At 46.1% G+C, this 21,349-nt stretch overlaps 1 protein-coding gene across 1 annotated transcript; it reads left to right on the forward strand.

Moving 5' to 3' along the window:
- Positions 1–10,098: 10,098 nt before the first annotated feature.
- Positions 10,099–17,433, forward strand: LOC142209039 (nicotinamide N-methyltransferase-like). The gene is made up of 4 exons (XM_075277974.1): positions 10,099–10,264; positions 11,868–12,075; positions 13,687–13,852; positions 17,179–17,433. The coding sequence occupies exons 1-4, from the start codon at positions 10,114–10,116 to the stop codon at positions 17,431–17,433; spliced, it is 780 nt and encodes a 259-aa protein (XP_075134075.1). The 5' UTR covers positions 10,099–10,113.
- The last annotated feature ends 3,916 nt before the right edge of the window (positions 17,434–21,349 follow it).

A 21,349-nucleotide genomic window follows, 5' to 3' on the forward strand; every position in this document is an offset into this window, starting at 1 on the left:
GAAAGCGAGACAGGTGCGATGACTTATGCACCCGATTGAGATTAGCATATATGGAGTTAGAGGAGGGGGGGGGGAGAGGGAGGAAAGGGGGAGGGAGGAGGGGGGGGGAGGGGTATGGGAGGAGACAGGAGCAGTGAGGAAAAAAACCCGGGAAGAGAAAGGAAGGAAGGAAGGAAGGAAGGAAGGAAGGGAGGGAGGGAGGGGGGGCGGGTAGAAGAAGGAGAGAAAGTGGCGGGAAGAAGCCCGCCCAAAAGCAACAACACATAGCCCGCCATATTGGGTAAAAGTGCAAATAAGTTAAGGTTATATGCTTGTCTCAGTCCCCAGAATAAATCCCTATAAAATAAAGGATGTTACCGGGGTGTCCATATCCTTCTGATACCTCTTCCCGAGAGTAAGTCCTTCCTTTCTGCGAGCCATGGTAGGAGGAGAGGAGATCATTCAGGAGAGTTGAAAAGGAGTTTAGTTGCTAGAGGGGGGGGGGAGGTAAGAAAATGAAGGGACCGTTTCCCAGAGTCCAGAAATGACAATCCATGTAACCCCTCTAGCGAGGCTTCTGCGCAGCGATCGGAGGTTTGGTTGAGGATTTCTTGCCACCCGGAGACTTCATCCTACGGGGGGTGCGTGGGTCTTCCGGGCTCACTCTAGGGAGGGATGGAAGAGGGATCGGTTCGTCCTGTATCGGCATCCATGAAGGAAGGTGAACAGGAGGTATTCCCAAGATGTCCCAGAGGGGTTCTAGGTCCGCAGGCTGATGAATAGCAAAGCGTTTACCATCCTTTAAGATAGATATCCCAAAAGGGAAGAGCCATGCATAGGGTATGTTCTGCGCTCTAAGCTTCTCCAGCAAGGGTTTGAACAGCCTCCTTTTTTGTAGGGTCGACTGAGCTAAGTCCTGAAAAAGCTGTACAGGACATCCATCATAGGTCAAGTCCGACCGGGTCCTGGCAGCCGTTAGGAGATCGGAGGTGTCTGCCGAGGAGAAAAGGGCACAGACTATATCCCTCGGAGGCTCATCAGGGGAAGGTTTCGGTCGAGCTGCACAATGAATTCGCTCTATGGCGACTTTAGCGGCCTTATCCTCCCCGACTAGAGAAGAGATAAGGGAAGACGCCACTGACCTTAGTGAGTCGGAGAGATAGGTCTCAGGCAGTCCACGGATCCTAAAGTTTCGTCGACGGGCCCTGTTCTCCAAGTCTTCTACTAAGAGGTAAGTATTGTTTAAATGAGCTGAATAAGAGTCCATGCGGTGTATTACAGACTCCGATGCATGCATGAGTTCATTTTGTCCTTCCTCCAGATAATCCACCCGGCGAGTAGTAGATTTGAGCTCTGCTCGGAACTCCGCGAACTCCGCCACGAGAGGAGCCACTGCCTGATTGAGGACTTTACGGAGGTAAGTTTTAGATATTAACGCTGGATTGGTATCTGGAAGTGAGCCTTTGCCATCAGACTCGATTGCTGCGTCTGTAACGCTGGAAGCGTCGTCCGGCGCCATTTTTGTGGAAGTCCTGGCCGGGCTAAAGAGTTGCTTTTTAAGAAATTTGTGCATGGCTGCCTGGTGTGGAAGCAGCCCTTTCGCCTCCTGGGAGTCTAGAGACTTGTCTCTCCCCACCTTGACCATCTTCAGGGCTGGTGAACGCTGTAAAAAGGCTAGTAAACGGACACTTGCGACAGAGCTTGCAGGCTAGGCGTCCATCGCAGTTCGACGTCAGGCTCCGCCCCCAAAGTTTGAGACTTTTGTGCGGGCCGCAGATGTACAAAACTCACAATCAGCACTTGGAAAGTGAGTGGTGGATTGGGGCGGCCCTGCTGGACGCAGCACTTCTCCAGCGGCTGCCCCTCACCCTTCGCAGAGAGCAGGTCTCCCTGCCTGCTCCGCTCCGCCCCCTCCTTCCTCTGCTCCGCCCCCTTCTCCCCACACGCCAGGTGACTTTGCCACGTAATCAGGCCTGCACCCGACGTGTGCTTGTATCCTACGCGGTCTCACAAGACCGCTGCGCAGGCTGAAGAGCAGAAGCAGGTAAGCTTCTGCAGAAGAAATTGTGATTTTTCAAGTATTTAACCCCTATCCTAGGGGATAAATACTAGATTTATGATGATGGGGGGGTTGGAGTGCTGGGGAAGGGTTGGGGTGCTGGCGGAGGGGGGGCTTTTTGATGTCTGTCTGGCCCTTCCTTGGGCTTGAGGACTGTTTTTTTTCCCACCCACCTTGTAATTCTTTCACTTGGGGGTTAATTGGAGCATTACAGTCTGTAGTGCTCCTATTAACCCCCAAGTGCAAGAATTGCAAGTGGGTGGGAAAAAACAGTCCACAGGCCCAAGGAAGGGCCAGACATCCAGAAGCCCCCCTCCCCCAGCCCCCCCTTCCCCAGCACCCCCCCCCCCCCCTCCAGCACGCCAACCCTTCCCCAGCACTCCAACACAATAATGGTGTCTGCCAGCTTTAACTGAGGTGCCATTTTACCGGCAATCGCAGGCACCCGGAGCAAGATTCGGGGCCTGCGTGCATTTTTATGGCAGCCGGGAGCCTTGTGAGGCTTCAGTCTGTCATTCTATACTTTCTATTGTAGGCTACTCTATGTAGCCTGCAATAGAAATGCCAGATTTTTGCGATGCATGGTATCAGTCCCCTAGGCCCTAGCCATTAGCTGCTGTGTGCGGTCCTTGCAACAACCTCTTGTTACTCATGTGTCCCTTGGGGTACCCTGAGTTTGACATGCCTGCCCTAGAGATAACTACTGAGCTGTTATTTTGCCCTATCGATGATGACTGGGGGACAATCACTTCTTTCACTTTTTTTTCTATTTCTTCAATCACCAGTTAGAGGACAAAGAAGTAAAAGTGAGATCATCAATGCAACATGTTGTGAAATGTGACCTCGAGAAAGAGAATATGACCGAGCCGATAGTTTTACTTCCAGCCGATTGTATCATCAGTGCTTGGCTTCTAGATGCTATCTGCAAAGGCCAAGATGACTACATCAGATATCTCAGGAAGTTCTCAAGATTGCTGAAACCTGGAGGACATTTCATATTAATTGGGAATTTAAGTGTAACATATTATATAGTTGGGAAAGACAAGTTCCTTGGTTCAGCTATGATGAGAATTTTGCCAAGAAAGCTCTAGAAGGAGAAGGTTTTATAATAGATGAGTGTAAGGTCCATAAGAGAACAGCCGTGAGTGACCTTACTGACTATAAGGCTCTCATACTCATTGTAGCTCACAAGAAGAACCTCTAGGTAGAAATGTAGTGACCTAACTATACTCTTGTCAGATTACACTCACCGGCCACTTTATTAGGTACACCATGCTAGTAACGGGTTGGACCCCCTTTTGCCTTCAGAACTGCCTCAATTCTTCGTGGCATAGATACAACAAGGTGCTGGAAGCATTCCTCAGAGATTTTGGTCCATATTGACATGATGGCATCACATAGTTGCCACAGATTTGTCGGCTGCACATCCATGATGCGAATCTCCCGTTCCACCACATCCCAAAGATGCTCCTCTATTGGATTGAGATCTGGTGACTGTGGAGGCCATTGGAGTACAGTGAACTCATTGTCATGTTCAAGAAACCAGTCTGAGATGATTCCAGCTTTATGACATGGCATTGCATTATCCTGCTGAAAGTAGCCATCAGATGTTGGGTACATTGTGGTCATAAAGGTATGGACATGGTCAGCAACAATACTCAGGTAGGCTTTGGTGTTGCAACGATGCTCAATTGGTACCAAGGGGCCCAAAGAGTGCCAAGAAAATATTCCCCACACCATGACACCACCACCACCTGCCTGAACCGTTGATACAAGGCAGGATGGATCCATGCTTTCATGTTGTTGACGCCAAATTCTGACCCTACCATCCGAATGTCGCAGCAGAAATCGAGACTCATCAGACCAGGCAACATTTTTCCAATCTTCAATTGTCCAATTTCGATGAGCTTGTGCAAATTGTAGCCTCAGTTTCCTGTTCTTAGCTGAAAGGAGTGGCACCCGGTGTGTTCTTCTGCTGCTGTAGCCCATCTGCCTCAAAGTTCGACGTACTGTGCGTTCAGAGATGCTCTTCTGGCTACCTTGGTTGTAACGGGTGGCTATTTGAGTCACTGTTGCCTTTCTATCAGCTCGAACCAGTCTGGCCATTCTCCTCTGACCTCTGGCATCAACAACGCATTTCCGCCCACAGAACTGCCGCTCACTGGATGTTTTTTCTTTTTCGGACCATTCTCTGTAAACCCGAGAGATGGTTGTGAGTGAAAATCCCAGTAGATCAGCAGTTTCTGAAATACTCAGACCAGCCCTTCTGGCACCAACAACCATGCCACGTTCAAAGGCACTCAAATCACCTTTCTTCCCCATACTGATGCTCGGTTTGAACTGCAGGAGATTGTCTTGACCATGTCTACATGCCTAAATGCACTGAGTTGCTGCCATGTGATTGGCTGATTAGAAATTAAGTGTTAACGAGCAGTTGGACAGGTGTACCTAATAAAGTGGCCGGTGAGTGTATACTCAAGCCTCCATTAAGAGTATAAAAAACAAAACAATGTACATTTCCAATAGAAGGTTCCAACATCCACTTGGCACTGAATAAATGGCCCTAGGCTTAGATGAAAAGTATACAACAGAATATATGTCTTGCTGCATGGTGCCATTGCATAGAAAAAACAGACAATGCTTTGTTGTACGCTAAAAGATAAGGTCTTATGATTAAGATTCTAAAATGGGATGTAATAATAAAACATGACAACATGGCTTCCTCTATAATATTACTTATCATTAAGAATTTATCACCTCCGCCAACTACTGTACTTTAAACTGCCACCTTAGTACTATAGATGTGGTAACATGAATAAAAAGCATGCCTTAGTTATGTTTCACTGTCCCATGGAGGTCAAGAAAATAAAACTACAAATGCCCTTGTAGTCCTCGGGGAGTATGAGCCGCTGTGCATGTGCAGTCTCTTCAACCTGCCCTTCATCCAAGTCCTCCAAGTGATGCTCATCACTCTGCTTTTTTTACGGATGTAGGGCAGAATGAACAGGTGGCACATGCAGACACAACGAGGACTACAAAAGGAAGCTGTGTGTTAGGATTGGGTCCCGCAGGGTCCACTCTCAGCGCACAGCGCCACCTGCGGGTCAATCTAACCCTCGCCCTCGGCCTCATGTAGTGAGGTGTCTGGAGTGTAAGTCCAGATTTCGGCCCACTGAGCATGCTCAGGCCTATTGGAGTCACTCACAGGCTAAGTGCCACTTCTTGCCTACTGAGCATGAGCAGTGAGGTCATAGCCACCGCCCTGTTGGGCGGGGACTCCCCTTTAAAAAGTGTGAGCCGACGCCCACCCGGCGCTCACACTTTGTATCTGAAAGACTGAATGACAGTTGTTGCAGGGAAAGGCTCCAGTGTCCAGGCAGGATTCCAGACTAGGCCTCAGTGTGGGGTTCCTCTGCTGTTATCTGGGTACTGGGTAGTTAGGACTGGTAAATCCTGAATTTCTGTCAGCTCTACACCAAGGCTAGGAGCAGTAGAGACTGTTCCAGCCTGTAGAGTTGCAGCAGGTTGGTCTCAGGAGATAGCCTTACTGCACTGTCACAGTTCAGTGTTTAAACTCCTAGCTGTTGCAGGAACATTTGTGTTGCTGACCAGGGGTGGCGTTAACCCTTGGCGGCCTTGTTACTTCTGCAGTACAGGTGCACCTGGCCAGTGAGTTTAACTGGGAGGTTTTAGTTGCACCCTGTACACATTCGGAGCTGCACCGTCGCTTCCGCTCAGTGAACTTAACTGGCGTTTGTGTGTTGCTCCTTGTGCACACTGTGCTGTACTGCCATATTGTTGCGCTCAGGCAGACGGCCGCCCATCATAGGGCCTGTGGACCTCGCTGCAGTGCCTTGCAGCCCAGAGGTTCTGTTGTTTAAAAATTATTTTATTTATATACACAGAACCGTAACACTGTGTCATCAAAATGTTGGAATGAATCAACTCTCATTGCCCAAGGGGTTGTGCTAAATGTATTAGGGTAAGTTCACACAGAGTTTTTTTGGTCAGGACTTTGAGGCCTCAAAATCCTGACCAAAAGGACAGCTTCCATTGAAATCAATGGGAGCCGGTCAGGTGATTTTTCCGGGAGCCGGTTTGTTCCAGCTCCCGGAAAAAGAAGCGAGATGCTCATTCTTCAGGCCATTTCTCCTCGTGATTCAGCCTGAAGATACTCCCTCCTCCCGAATAGGCCCATTCATTGGGCCTAATCCGGAGTGGAAATGGGATCCGGCTCCCAGAAAAAGCTCATGAGTGGCTCCCGTTGATTTCAATGGGAGCCGTCTTTTTGGTCAGGATTTTGAGGTGAATACAGCCTCAAAATCCTGACCAAGAAACCCCGTGTGAACTCAGCCTAAGGGGGCATTCACACGATGTAACGCGGCACTGATTCTTGCACGATAACTCGTGTAAGGATCAGCACTCCAAAACAGAATCCCATTGACTTCAATGGGTTCCATGTAACCCGCGTAGCACATAGAAATCAATAGGTTAAAAAGTCTCCCATTGATTTTAGTGTGTTACGCGCATTAAATGGAACCCAATGAAGTCAATGGGATTCTGTTTTGCAGCACTGATTCATACACGAGTGACCTTGTCAGAATCAACGCCGCGTTACTCCGTGTGAATGCCCTCTAATGCTTCAAAGTTATCTTTCTCCAAGTCTACAAAAGTGACGTTTTTTTCTCACCGTAATGTCCTTGTTAACACTTTGGTGGCACTTTCGGAGAGGTGGTAGAGTTTTCTTAAGGAAGAATTACATTCAGCATAAAAATGGCCTTAGGTCAGTAAACCAGAATTACAGCAACGGTCAACATTAATTAGATTTTTTTTTCTCCTTGATGTATTGATACAAGTTTTTTTTTTTGCTGTTGGATTTAAGTCTTAATTTGAATCTTATTTAGCGTTGGTCATTAAAGTTATTTCTGTGGCTTATGATCAGGTGTATGTATGTGGTTTTAAGCGGGTAAATACAATGAACCTTGTCCTGTACTTTTCTATCACAGTATATTGTTAGTACACTTTGCTGTCAGTGGTTGATGCCTCTTCTGGTCCTCATGTACAGTCACGGGTTGTTGTAAATGACTTCTACAAACAATAACGTTCATAGTTCTTATTGACAGAGAAATCATAAGGAACCAGATGATGAGATGATGTCACTTGATCAATGTTTACCATTTGCAGCTTGCAAAATTTATGAACCTTGCCTTGATGTACATTTTGCATTGAAAGGGAGTCTCTGAGAATTTAGTAATGATTAGCGATGAGCGAACAGTAAAATGTCCGAGGTTCGATATTTGTTTCGAGTAGCTCCTCAATATTCCACTACTCGAATCGAATATCGAACCCTATTATAGTCTATGGGGGGAAAATGCTCGTTTCAGGGGTAGGCAACGTTCGATCAAATTATATTTACCAAGTCCACGAGTGAGGGTCGGGCTGGATCCTCCGAGCAGTCTTCTCCGTGCAGTGTCCCCGCGGCATCTTCTGGCTTTGAATTCACTCTGCCAGGCATCGGGCCTGGGCAGAGCTGACTGCGCATGCCCGCACTACAAGCGATGCCTGGCAGAGTGAATGAAGAGCCGGAAGACGCCGCGGGGAAGCTGCACGTAGAAGACTTCTAAAGGTAAGAGAAGAACCAGCGTTGATTGGCCAACTGTATAGCATTCTGCCAATCAATGCTGGTTCTGCATCGAACTTTTACATTTGAACAGCGAGTGGTACTCGATCGAGTACGAGTATTTCGAATACCGTAGTATTTGATCGAATACCTACTCAATCGAGTACTACTCACTCATCTCTAGTAATGATGGTACATCCTGACATCCAAACTGTGCCCATTGTGCCATACTGGCAGCATTGTGCTGACATCACCATTCCATCTGAAAGATCCTGCATAAGCACATTATATGTTGACTGTCGTGCCATTGAAGCTTCTTCACTTCTTGATCCAGAGCAGCCTGTAAAAATAATGCTTGCACAGTACACTCATACAAACCAAGGACAGAAAGTATAGAAAGTATACTACACATGTGCAAGAGTGGTGACTTTGATGCAGTAAGAGGATCAATTCCTGGGCTCTAAAGGAGTCTGTATTCCTCCTGTAATGAGGGCTGATACATTAGAAACCAGTAAAAAATCCCCATAAAGAATCAGTTTTATGCCCCATATCACATTTGGAGAACCCCTGAGATAACAGAACAGTGAACATCCCCCGAAAATTGACTCCGAAATTAAAATCCTACTTCACCCTTCAGATGCTGACACTCCCTGGCAACAAGTTCATGCAATTGAGGAAGGGCTTTTTTAGAACACGAATCACGGTTTGACTGCTTGCGTTGTGCTATTTCTTCCAATAAACTTCAATCACGTTTTTATTTGACTTGAGTGTGCTGTCATCACTGCTTCCTTTCTCCATATTACTTCACTCTTCAAGGCATATATGGGAAGAATATGCAAATGTGTTTCCATGATGTAATTAGGAAGACAGTGCCTAAGTATGTGCAAACCAATAGAGGGCACTAGCTGAGGATGTGCAAGTCTCTTCCATGATGTAATTAGGAAGACAGAACCTCAGCCATGCACTCCTATAGGGGAGTGCTCCCTTTAACATCATGCCGAACCTACCAGAGGCCTTGTGTTTGCAATGATGCTGGGATTTTACCAGGTTCAGTATCTCAACTGAGGATGGCCGTTTCGATGTGTTTGCATCTCTTCAGCCCGGTGTAGAGAAGACTAACCTGGTAGAGGTGAGAGGCTATAGACAGGGATATAGTGATAGTTTTAAGCCCAAGAAAGCTTCTAACTATGCTAGGACATCACACAGCCAGATACCCGTGTCTCTTCTATATTTCCTGCTAAAATTGTGGTAGAGAGATAAATTTTTAAGGGTCAGGGCACGTGGAGTTTTTTGGCACTCCAAAAAAGCCTCCCAATAGAGTTATATCTTTTTGGAGGCTGATTTTGAGGTGGATTTTGAGGTGTTACGAGACAATGGTTACAGCTACATGTTTGACCAAGAAAGATAGAGAGTACAATAAGTACAATAAGTTGTAGCAGCACCTAACAGCTTTTAAGTCAATAGACAGTGGGTAGGTAAGTGGACCTTACAGTGCTGATGTCAAATGGAGTATAAAAGCTTTGACATTTTTGATCAGTCTTTAGTTGCTCTAAATGATGGACATGCAAATAGACCTGTGAAGCCTCTCACTGCATCCTAGGTTATAGAACAGTTCTGAGAAAGCAAAAAGAATTTCAGTAATAGTTAGAAAACTAGGAGAACTTAGAGAATCAAGAAATTACATGGGTAGATTAGTGTTAGAATTCAATAGTAATAGTGTCAGTTCATAGATGCAGCAGAGCTGAGTGTGCGTTGAACCATACTGCACACTCAGCTCTGCTGCATCTCTGTGTGTGCTCAGCACTGCTACATCTGAGATCGGACCACAATGGAAACTGTCGTGGATAGATCTTGGACTCCGCCTCCTCCATCAGAACCAGCATTGATTGGCCGAATTCTGTACACTGGCCAATCAACACTGGTCAATGCATTCCTATGGGAAAAAGTCAGCTCGCGCATATCGCAAGCTGACAGGGATCTCGACGTAATAAAGTGACTTGGGCATGTTAGATGCCCCCAGACATGCTTCCCCTGCTGTCCCAGTTGCATTACAGAGGTGTTGGCATCATTTCCTGGGGTGTGATAGTGGACTTGGTGACCCTCCTGAGTCGAATGGTGGGATCCCCTGAAACTAAGCATTTTCTCCCATAGACTATAATGGGGTTTGATATTCATTCGAATAGTCAAATATTGAGCGGCTATTCGAAACGAATATCGAATATTTTACTGTTCGCTCATCTCTAGTGTTAACAAAAAAAAAACTGATTTGCTTGAGTAAAGATCTTTTTTTTTTTTTTCCATGTGACTTTCTCTCCTCATGACTGGCTCATGAATATAATAACACATGATGTGATAAATAATTCTAATGATCATATTAATCTACAGAGATGTCAAGTACTTCTATATACAGACCAGTCTGGGAGATATCGCATCATCTGTACCACAAGACTACACGATGGATCCCAGTACTTACAAGCGCTATCACATACACGGCCATGATTCCAGACAATTTCTGGAGCACTATGTATCAGATAAACCTGACATGGTCTTTGGAGAGGACATCTTGATGTTTCCCATTAAAAGCCTTACAAATGTTTTCACAGAAGGTATGTATCTGGATTGTTTATGGTTAATTCATTTTAACGCATTAAACAGTCATGGTAGTTTATACTTGGTGACTTTTTTCATATTTTCTTTGTTTCTGTTGCAATAGCCATATGAGGTCTTCTTCATTGGATGACAAGTTGTACTTTTAGTTGACACCAATTTGACATACATAAAAAATTGCCTCCAGTCCTGTTTGAGAAAAGTCATTTGCAAACCGCAGAAAACCAGAAATATCACCGAAATGGCATCGCGGAGAAGACTTCGAAAAATAGGAGAATAGCCTTTTTTAAGGCTTTTCCTATGTGTTAATATAAAAAAAAATGGGATTATAATGATATAATTCCTTTAAATATACTCTGAGCATGTCATAATACTACACTGCAGACCGTGAAGGGGTTAAATAATTGTAAATAGCTGCATACAAATTGTGCAAACATTTTTTGAGACATGGAAGACCAGAAGGGGCAACCACAGGTGTCAGCTAAACGGATAACAGCTAAACGGATCAGAGTAAAGCCTTGGTCATTGAGTATAATGTAAAATCTAGGACATTAGGGTTTAGTAGAATCGTTTCCCCCTATGTAGTCTCCAGAAATCAAGAAAACTCATTGATAATGTCAAAAAGGTATCCCCTATTTTATCTTGGCTCCCATTCACACCTATGCTTGATATTGCTGTGTGCGTACCTGCTCCTTACTGTCACTATTCTTGCTTGCATTCTTATCCTTGACCTTTGGCTTTCCTCACTGATTATTCTTTGGACTCCAATTTGGCACTGCATTGCTCGACTGTTACTGACCCTTGTCTAGCTGATCTCTCTTTGTTGTTGTCCGTCTTGTCTGCGTTTTGTGTCTCACCTATACAGGAAGGGAACGTCTTCGTGGTTGCTGCCTATTACGTAGGATAGGGGCTGGCAATAGGAAGGGACAGTTGGGGGCTTCAGCTTAGGGCTCACTGTCTCTTGTGTCCCATCCCAGGGTCCAACAGCTGTCCTAGCAATTCCCTAACAAAACCAGTTTACTAGAGATCCGCTCTCATTTACTTGAATGGGAGTTAAAGTGGTATTCAAATGTCAAGGATCCTATTAGGTTTTTTTGGTGAGGATTTTGGCGCTGAATCCATGTCCAACTTTTACTGAGGTGCCGTGGGCCTTAATGCCCACAATGAGTGCGAGCACTGATCGTGGGCATTAGTGTGAGGTCTTTGTTGTATAATACAGCAAAGACTTGGCGGACATAGCAATATTTAAATACCCAACTACCTTGTACTATTACAGGGGAGGCTGGAAAGGAGTTAAACATACTAGTTGAATACTGAGGCTCTACTCGAAACGAATATCGAATATTTCACTACTTGTTCATCTCTATTATTCACCCAATATACTGCACTGTGCAAATCTTAAATAAATATTATAAATATTAAAAAAACCACTTAGGAATCTCATGGTTTTTTTTTTGTTTTTTTTTACTCTGCTCTGTATGTGTAAGTAAACCTATATAATTCTAGATGTACATCACACACAGTAGTACAATCGTAGTGGTGCCCTCATTCCTTTTTTCTGGGATATATATTATATATATCAATATTTGCATTTTTCTACAGGTCATATTAAAGGAGACATCTTGTTTGACATCAGTTTTGGTTCCCAGATTCATCATCTATTTGCAGCTTGTGAGTTTTTCAAGGACATCATAGTGCTGAAGGTACAAGACAGATGTATCCTGGAGCTGAAAAGATGGGTGGACAAACGTACCGGAGCCTTTCATTGGGGACATGCTGCAAAACTTCATGTGGACATAGAAGGAAAAAGGTGAAGTATTTGTCAAGCTATTAAGGAAAACCCACTGTCATTGTCATAGAGAACATAGGGACACATATCTAGGGAATCTTTAGGCAGTTTATTTTCTACCTGTGAACACCCAGCTCACCCTAGATATTATCCTAATGTGTGTCTTTGTAGACAGATGGTGTTGTGCAGTAATATCATGATGAAATAACCACCCGATGTTTATACATACCTGAACCAGGACTTTGTTTGATTATAGATATATTACACATGCAGGGCTGCAATCAGAAATGATGGGGCCCCATACAGGGACCACAAAGACATTAGCCTGGGGGAATCAGGATGATTTGTGGACTACAGGTAGTGACAAAACTGGGAGTGAACCTTTCAAGGGGATAAACAATTTTCTCATTGACAATAACAGAGTGTGGTTTAACTTATACAGTGTCTACTAGAAATGGTTGAACTGATCTGTTATGAGCCAGGTCCGACCCGAATATTCCAAATGATATGTTTTTTCAGGAATCTAAATAAATGGGGATTCATCTGAGATTAACTAAAATGGTCAGCATTAAATATCGCACAGGAAAAATAAAGAAGAAACACATGACTATGTCATACAGGAAACAAATCCTCTTTAAGAATAGGTCTTTATTAAGGAATTTTGCACAACTCCTTTAATAGCCTCATGATATTGTGATCTGTAGAATTTTGAGTTCTGTTGGAAAGGCTCAGTTCGAGCTGGACACTTAGCTGTGCCAAATTCAAGCCTCTGTACTAGGGTTGAGCGATCGGGATCGGAAAAAATCGGATCTTGATCGGCGATCCAGTAAATTTCACGATCAAGATCGGGTTCCGATTCCGCCTAAACAATATCAGGAACGGAATTCCGATCTCGATCTCTCAACTTACCTGCACAGATCCATTGCCACTCCCCATTCTTCTTGCTCCTCTTCTCTCTCATTCACATGTCTTCAGAGCGCTGTGCGCGCCCTCGCCTCCCTAGGCTAGTATAGAGATGCTGGGAGAAGGCGGGGCTTGTGGCTTAGGAGAGTGTGGGTGGGTACTGGGAGGGGAGTGCATCACTCACGTCTCCCTGCCCTGTACCCGCCCACACTCTCCTAAACCACAACAAGCCCCACCTACTCCCAGCATCAGTAACACTAGCCTAGGGAGGCGGGGGGCGCGCACAGCGCTCTGAAGGCATGTGAATGAGATAGAAGAGGAGCAAGAAGAACGGGTGCGGCAGCGGATCTCTGCAGGTAAGCAGACACCTAGAGGAATAAGTAGCCAGTGGATTTTTTTTTTTTAATCACTACACAACGTGAAATCCAAAAATTGAAGCGTTCAACTTTCGGACTCCATACTGTGTAGTGAATAGGATCGTTTTTAAAATCTGATCTTCGATCATTTAAAAAAAATCCCATTGACTTGCATTAGGAATGGAATTGGGATCAGGATCAAATGGAAAATGATCGGAAATTGGATTTTAAAAACGATCCTGAAATCTCAAGATCGGCTCAACCCTACTCTCTACCAGTATTTAGAAGCCCATAATCCAGAGCTTTTATCTTGCCCTATTGATGATGACTGGGGGACAATCACTTTCTTCACTTCTTTTTCTATTTTTTTCAGTCACCAGTCAGAGGATAAAGAACTAAAAGCAAGGTCAGCAATACAACATGTTGTGAAATGTGATCTCCAAAAAGAGAATATGACCGAGCCGATAGTTTTACCTCCAGCCGATTGTATCATCAGTGCTTGGCTGTTAGATGGTATCAGCAAAGACCAAGATGACTACATTAGAGATGAGCGAACAGTGTTCTATCGAACACATGTTCGATCGGATATCAGGGTGTTCGCCATGTTCGAATCGAATCGAACACCACGTGGTAAAGTGCGCCAAAATTCGATTCCCCTCCCACCTTCCCTGGCGCCTTTTTTGCACCAATAACAGCGCAGGGGAGGTGGGACAGGAACTACGACACTGGGGGCATTGAAAAAAATTGGAAAAAGTCATTGGCTGCCGAAATCAGGTGACCTCCATTTTAGACGAATAGTGGATTTCAAATCCGGGTCATATGAGAATGTGAACTTTGTGACTATGAGACAGGGATAGCTGTACAGGCAGGGATAGCTAGGGATAACCTTTATTTAGGGGGGAATGTTATTAAAAATAACTTTTTGGGGCTCTATCGGGTGTGTAATTGTGATTTTTGTGAGATAAACTTTTTCCCATAGGGATGCATTGGCCAGCGCTGATTGGCCGAATTCCGTACTCTGGCCAATCAGTGCTGGCCAATGCATTCTATTAGCTTGATGAAGCAGAGTGTGCACAAGGGTTCAAGCGCACCCTCGGCTCTGATGTAGCAGAGCCGAGGCTGCACAAGGGTTCAAGCGCACCCTCGGCTCTGATGTAGGAGAGCCGAGGGTGCACTTGAACCCTTGTGCACCCTCAGCTCTGCTACATCAGAGCCGAGGGTGCGCTTGAACCCTTGTGCACACTCTGCTTCATCAAGCTAATAGAATGCATTGGCCAGCGCTGATTGGCCAATGTATTCTATTAGCCCGATGAAGTAGAGCTGAATGTGTGTGCTAAGCACACACATTCAGCTCTACTTCATCGGGCTAATAGAATGCATTGGCCAGCGCTGATTGGCCAGAGTACGGAACTCGACCAATCAGCGCTGGCTCTGCTGGAGGAGGCGGAGTCTAAGATCGCTCCACACCAGTCTCCATTCAGGTCCGACCTTAGACTCCGCCTCCTCCGGCAGAGCCAGCGCTGATTGGCCGAAGGCTGGCCAATGCATTCCTATGCGAATGCAGAGACTTAGCAGTGCTGAGTCAGTTTTGCTCAACTACACATCTGATGCACACTCGGCACTGCTACATCAGATGTAGCAATCTGATGTAGCAGAGCCGAGGGTGCACTAGAACCCCTGTGCAAACTCAGTTCACGCTAATAGAATGCATTGGCCAGCGCTGATTGGCCAATGCATTCTATTAGCCCGATGAAGTAGAGCTGAATGTGTGTGCTAAGCACACACATTCAGCACTGCTTCATCACGCCAATACAATGCATTAGCCAGTGCTGATTGGCCAGAGTACGGAATTCGGCCAATCAGCGCTGGCTCTGCTGGAGGAGGCGGAGTCTAAGGTCGGACCTGAATGGAGACTGGTGTGGAGCGATCTTAGACTCCGCCTCCTCCAGCAGAGCCAGCGCTGATTGGTCGAGTTCCGTACTCTGGCCAATCAGCGCTGGCCAATGCATTCTATTAGCCCGATGAAGTAGAGCTGAATGTGTGTGCTTAGCACACACATTCAGCTCTACTTCATCAGGCTAATAGAATACATTGGCCAATCAGCGCTGGCCAATGCATTCTATTAGCTTGATGAAGCAGAGTGTGCACAAGGGTTCAAGCGCACCCTCGGCTCTGATGTAGCAGAGCCGAGGCTGCACAAGGGTTCAAGTGCACCCTCGGCTCTCCTACATCAGAGCCGAGGGTGCGCTTGAACCCTTGTGCAGCCTCGGCTCTGCTACATCAGAGCCGAGGGTGCGCTTGAACCCTTGTGCACACTCTGCTTCATCAAGCTAATAGAATGCATTGGCCAGCACTGATTGGCCAGAGTACGGAATTCGGCCAATCAGCGCTGGCCAATGCATTCTATTAGCCCGATGAAGTAGAGCTGAATGTGTGTGCTAAGCACACACATTCAGCACTGCTTCATCACGCCAATACAATGCATTAGCCAGTGCTGATTGGCCAGAGTACGGAATTCGGCCAATCAGCGCTGGCTCTGCTGGAGGAGGCGGAGTCTAAGATCGCTCCACACCAGTCTCCATTCAGGTCCGACCTTAGACTCCGCCTCCTCCAGCAGAGCCAGCGCTGATTGGCCGAATTCCGTACTCTGGCCAATCAGCACTGGCTAATGCATTGTATTGGCTTGATGAAGCAGTGCTGAATGTGTGTGCTTAGCACACACATTCAGCTCTACTTCATCGGGCTAATAGAATGCATTGGCCAATCAGCGCTGGCCAATGCATTCTATTAGCGTGAACTGAGTTTGCACAGGGGTTCTAGTGCACCCTCGGCTCTGCTACATCAGATTGCTACATCTGATGTAGCAGTGCCGAGTGTGCATCAGATGTGTAGTTGAGCAAAACTGACTCAGCACTGCTAAGTCTGCATTCGCATAGGAATGCATTGGCCAGCCTTCGGCCAATCAGCGCTGGCTCTTCCGGAGGAGGCGGAGTCTAAGGTCGGACCTGAATGGAGACTGGTGTGGAGCGATCTTAGACTCCGCCTCCTCCAGCAGAGCCAGCGCTGATTGGCCGAATTCCGTACTCTGGCCAATCAGCACTGGCTAATGCATTGTATTGGCTTGATGAAGCAGTGCTGAATGTGTGTGCTTAGCACACACATTCAGCTCTACTTCATCGGGCTAATAGAATGCATTGGCCAATCAGCGCTGGCCAATGCATTCTATTAGCGTGAACTGAGTTTGCACAGGGGTTCTAGTGCACCCTCGGCTCTGCTACATCAGATTGCTACATCTGATGTAGCAGTGCCGAGTGTGCATCAGATGTGTAGTTGAGCAAAACTGACTCAGCACTGCTAAGTCTGCATTCGCATAGGAATGCATTGGCCAGCCTTCGGCCAATCAGCGCTGGCTCTGCCGGAGGAGGCGGAGTCTAAGGTCGGACCTGAATGGAGACTGGTGTGGAGCTATCTTAGACTCCGCCTCCTCCAGCAGAGCCAGCGCTGATTGGTCGAGTTCCGTACTCTGGCCAATCAGCACTGGCCAATGCATTTCTATGGGGAAAAGTTAGCTTGCGAAAATCGCAAACTGACAGGGATTTCCATGAAATAAAGTGACTTTTATGCCCCCAGACATGCTTCCCCTGCTGTCCCAGTGTCATTCCAGGGTGTTGGTATCATTTCCTGGGGTGTCATAGTGGACTTGGTGACCCTCCAGACACGAATTTGGGTTTCCCCCTTAACGAGTTTATGTTCCCCATAGACTATAATGGGGTTCGAAACCCATTCGAACACTCGAACAGTGAGCGGCTGTTCGAATCGAATTTCGAACCTCGAACATTTTAGTGTTCGCTCATCTCTAGACTACATCAGATATCTCAGGAAGTTCTCAAGATTGCTGAAACCTGGAGGACACTTCATATTACTTGGTTGTTTAGGTATAACATATTACACGGTTGGGAGAGACAAGTTCCATGGTTTCACATATGATGAAAATTTTGCCAGGAAAGCTCTGGAAGCAGGAGGTTTTATAATAGATGAGTGTAAGGTCCATAAGAGAACAGCTGTGAGTGATCTTACTGACTATAAGGCTATGATATTCATTGTAGCTCACAAGAAGTAATCTTAGATAGAAATGTACTGTATCTATATTCAAACCTTCCATTGTGTGTATTTATCAGGAGGAATAAACAATATACATCTCAGTAGAAGGTTCCAATATCCCATTGAGTTGGTGTTGCTAGGTTTGCGTGAAAAGCTTTTGGCATGGCATATGTATTTTTATAGATTGCCTCTGTATAGAAAGCATAAAGATACTATACAACTAAAATAAATTACCGTAAATGATATTATTATTGCTATGAACAGAGGCTTCTTTTTTTATGAGAATAATTCTCAATCATTGCCTTGTCTCCATTTAGTTAGGGAGTTACTTGTAGATTGCTTTGACACAGAAACACCTTTAGGCTAAAGCCCCATGGAACGACCCGCAGCTATAAAGTGCTAGCAGAAAAAGGAACTCATTGAAGTCAATGGGAGGCTTTTTTTCAGCGCTGAAATTTCACACCAAATTCCTCACCATTTTCCTCCGTGTGAATGGACCCTTAACCAGCTATTACAATCCAAAATTGAGTCTTTTTTGTGGATTCTTTGCAGTTCCCCTGCATTTTTCAACCATCGCAAAGTTAAAAGCCATAGGTTAGACCTATGCATGAGATTTGCAGACACTCTACTACTACTGTAGGTCACAGTGGGAACTCCCTTAGCAAGTCCCCAGCTTTTGTATACTTTGTTTTGTTTTTTTCCCAAGGACTGAATATATATTTTTTTTCTTTTCGGACAAGTAGGCACCTGCGAAGCAGGTGGTCTACCCCGGGCATGTTTGGCTCCCAACCTCCCTCTGCTGCTACCCTGCTGACTCCCAGGCATGCTACTGACTTGCTGGCTTTGCCGCTGCCTCATGTGCAAGCTGCCATTCTCTTCTCCCAATGATGATGAAGCCCCTTATCACCCGGCTCCCAATTGCGATCAGCTACATCATCGAGTACTGTCTACAAGTCACTGATGTCCTCCTTAATGGTCTCTAAGGGGTAGTCCAGGCATGTAATTTTACATGTGTAACACCAGCTCTCAGGCCACTCTCCTCATCACTACTTGCCCACCTACTAGACCAAGCACCGGATGTCTCCTTCATATCTTGGCTGGGCACTAGCTGCTGACTGTTCTCTAGTAGCTCATCCTCACTGTATAGTGGATATAAGCCCCCATTTTCTGGCTGAAGGAACAGAAAAAGAACAGAGGCAGGTTAAGGACAGGTGAGGGCACAGGGCCTACTTCCAGGCCTTGTCCAGGGCCATGCCAAGAAAGGGCTGTGTCTGAGGAGCCCACCAACTCTTGGATGGGGGGGGGGGTGTCTTATGTGACTTGGAATGAAGTGGATGACCAAGTCACCCATTCTAAAACCGATAGGTTGCTGGTCAAGACACAACTGCTAGCTGACACTGGGAGCTGACCATGCTGTCATTCCCCCTACTTTGTTGTGACCTTTGACCCTCCCCTGTGCAGGGCCTGTTGCTACTCTGTCTGACATACTGTTAGATCAAATACGTAAATGAACAAATAACTGCAGTTTTGTTTTTTTATCCCACTTTCCCTAGCACCTGCTGACGTCTCTCCCTGCACTAAGTACCATGTAAAGTGCCTGAACCTAAGATGGTAGAAGGTATTTATAGGGCTGTGACATCACAGGGTTGGATGGCTGCTGATTGGCTATACACATGGCATTATGGGTGATCCCACCTTCCCATAGTTCCTTGCCCCATATCCTAACAAGTACAGCAGCCATTTTAGGAAAAAAGTGGTTGGTTACCACAAAGCGTGAGGAAATCCAAATTCGCAGCAAATTGAATTTTTCCTGAAATTTGGAACAAATCCCACTTTTCCAGCTTTGATTCTCTCGTCTCTAAATAGTGTAAAAAAGACATTAGAGCATTAAAAAGGGGACAATGTACACAAAATTTATTAAGGTGCATTTAATGTGCGCAACAATTAACAAGGAGGTGCACTTATTGTACACTATGTTTTATAGATAGGTTCACCTGTCACTTCATGTTTCTTAGAGATGAGCCATTTGCCAAAGACACAGTGGTCTGGAGCAATTTTCTAGGCATGCTTTGTGTCCTCTGCAGAGTTAATTGTACATAGGGGGCAAGGGTGGAATGACTCTGTTGGGAAGATTGGGCATGTTGGGAGGAAGGAGGGGCAGACTCTTGGGTATGAACACGACTGCAGGTAGTGGCTGACCGGCTGCTAGAAAAGCAGCTGGAAGCATTACCCGCTAGCCATTGTAACACCCGTTCCTGGTGCTCGGGCCTGGTCTGTGTTGTACCCTGCACCCTGCTTAACGCAGCTGTCATATCAGGAATTGTGATGAGCGCATGCTAATGTTTCTTGTCCAGTGGAAAGGATGGGATAGGATTTCACATAAGTCTGCCACCCATGGAAACTCATGGTGCAGAAACTGAGGGAGCTGACTTTGATGAACCTTGGGTTTTGGAGATGGAGCTCCATCAAAGGTCTCTGCTGCTCACACACTCTGCTCAACATACAGTATCTAGGGTTTCAGCGTGTGGTGACCTCGCACAACAGCCAGTGTTTGGGCAGATGGAGGCATTGCTGGAGTGTATTGAGGCTAGCATCAGGTACTGTAGACTTGCCAAAGTGGGAGCACAAGTGTCGCACTTTAAACAATAGCTTGTGTAAATTGGGGTAAGTTGTTAGAAACCGTTGCACCAATAATTTGAAAACGTGGGCCATGTGTGGACCGTGTTTGAGTCTGGTGAGCTCCAGATTTGCTACCAGGTTCCGGCCATTATCACGTACGCCAACCTGCACCTGGGCCCAGGTGCAGCGGGGCACAAAACATTGCCATCTCATCCAGGATGGCATCCCTGACCTCGGAGGCAGTGTGCAGTCTGTCCCCCAAGCTGATGAGCTTCAGCACGGTCTGCTGACGTCTCCCCACGTCAGTGTTGCAGTGTTTCCAGCTCGTAGCTGGAGTCGATTTAATGGTGGAGGAGGAGGAAGAGGAGGGTGGTGTTTCAGCACTCCTGCCAGGAATATTGGGCGGGGAGACATGGCAGGCCGCCACAGTTTGCGACCCAGTCCCAGCCTCAACTACATTCAGCCAGTGTGCCGCGATTAAGATGCAGCGTCCCTGGCCGCATGCACTTGTCCACGCGTCGGTGGTCAAGTGGAACTTTGTGAAAATTAGCGCAGAACTTAGGGCCACCTGATGTTACGAGACACGTGCTGGTACAAGGCTCAACTCAGCAAAAGGGCCAAAAACACTGCTGCTGTGTTTAGATTTGGCTCAGTCGCAGCTCCAGGACATGCCTTTGAAGGCAAGGTTTCCTTTAGTGGCTCTATCTCAGCAGGATGATGATGATGATGATGATGATGATGATGATGGTGAAGCTTGGTTAAATCTGGTGTCGGAAGGGAAAGTGGTTTCTGATCTACATGTAAAGTACTGGAGCATGTTGTTTGGACAATTAACACCTGATCAGAACCCTGTAGAGGTAATGTAGAGTCTGATATTAGAGGAGCATTACCGCTAGTAGTGGTTGCAGCCAATTCTCCACCTTTGTGGTCCTCTAAAAAAAAAGTTACCCCCAGGACTTGATGCCAAAATGTTATCAATTTCTCAATCAAAATCAAGGTCAATGTCTGGGTCCTCAGTCCAATCCACTGCATCAATCCAACACAATGAGAGTGATGGTTGTGGAACCACTGTTTTAGGGGCTAACTCTCTGGAAAAGGGCAAAAAACTCTGCTGGTAGCTCAGCTTAAGGTCCTGTAACTTAGTTTGGAACGGCTCACTTTAAGGACCAGAAAAGTGAATGTTTGAAGGTCTTACCACATCACACACACACACACACACACACACACACACACAATGACAGTTAAGCGTGAGGGCTTTTGGATTTCCCATTGCCTATTCCATCTGGTTGTTATGGGCAATGTGATTTAAAGGGGTG

Source organism: Leptodactylus fuscus, chromosome 6 (assembly GCF_031893055.1).
Source record: "Leptodactylus fuscus isolate aLepFus1 chromosome 6, aLepFus1.hap2, whole genome shotgun sequence".
Lineage (NCBI taxonomy): Eukaryota > Metazoa > Chordata > Amphibia > Anura > Leptodactylidae > Leptodactylus > Leptodactylus fuscus.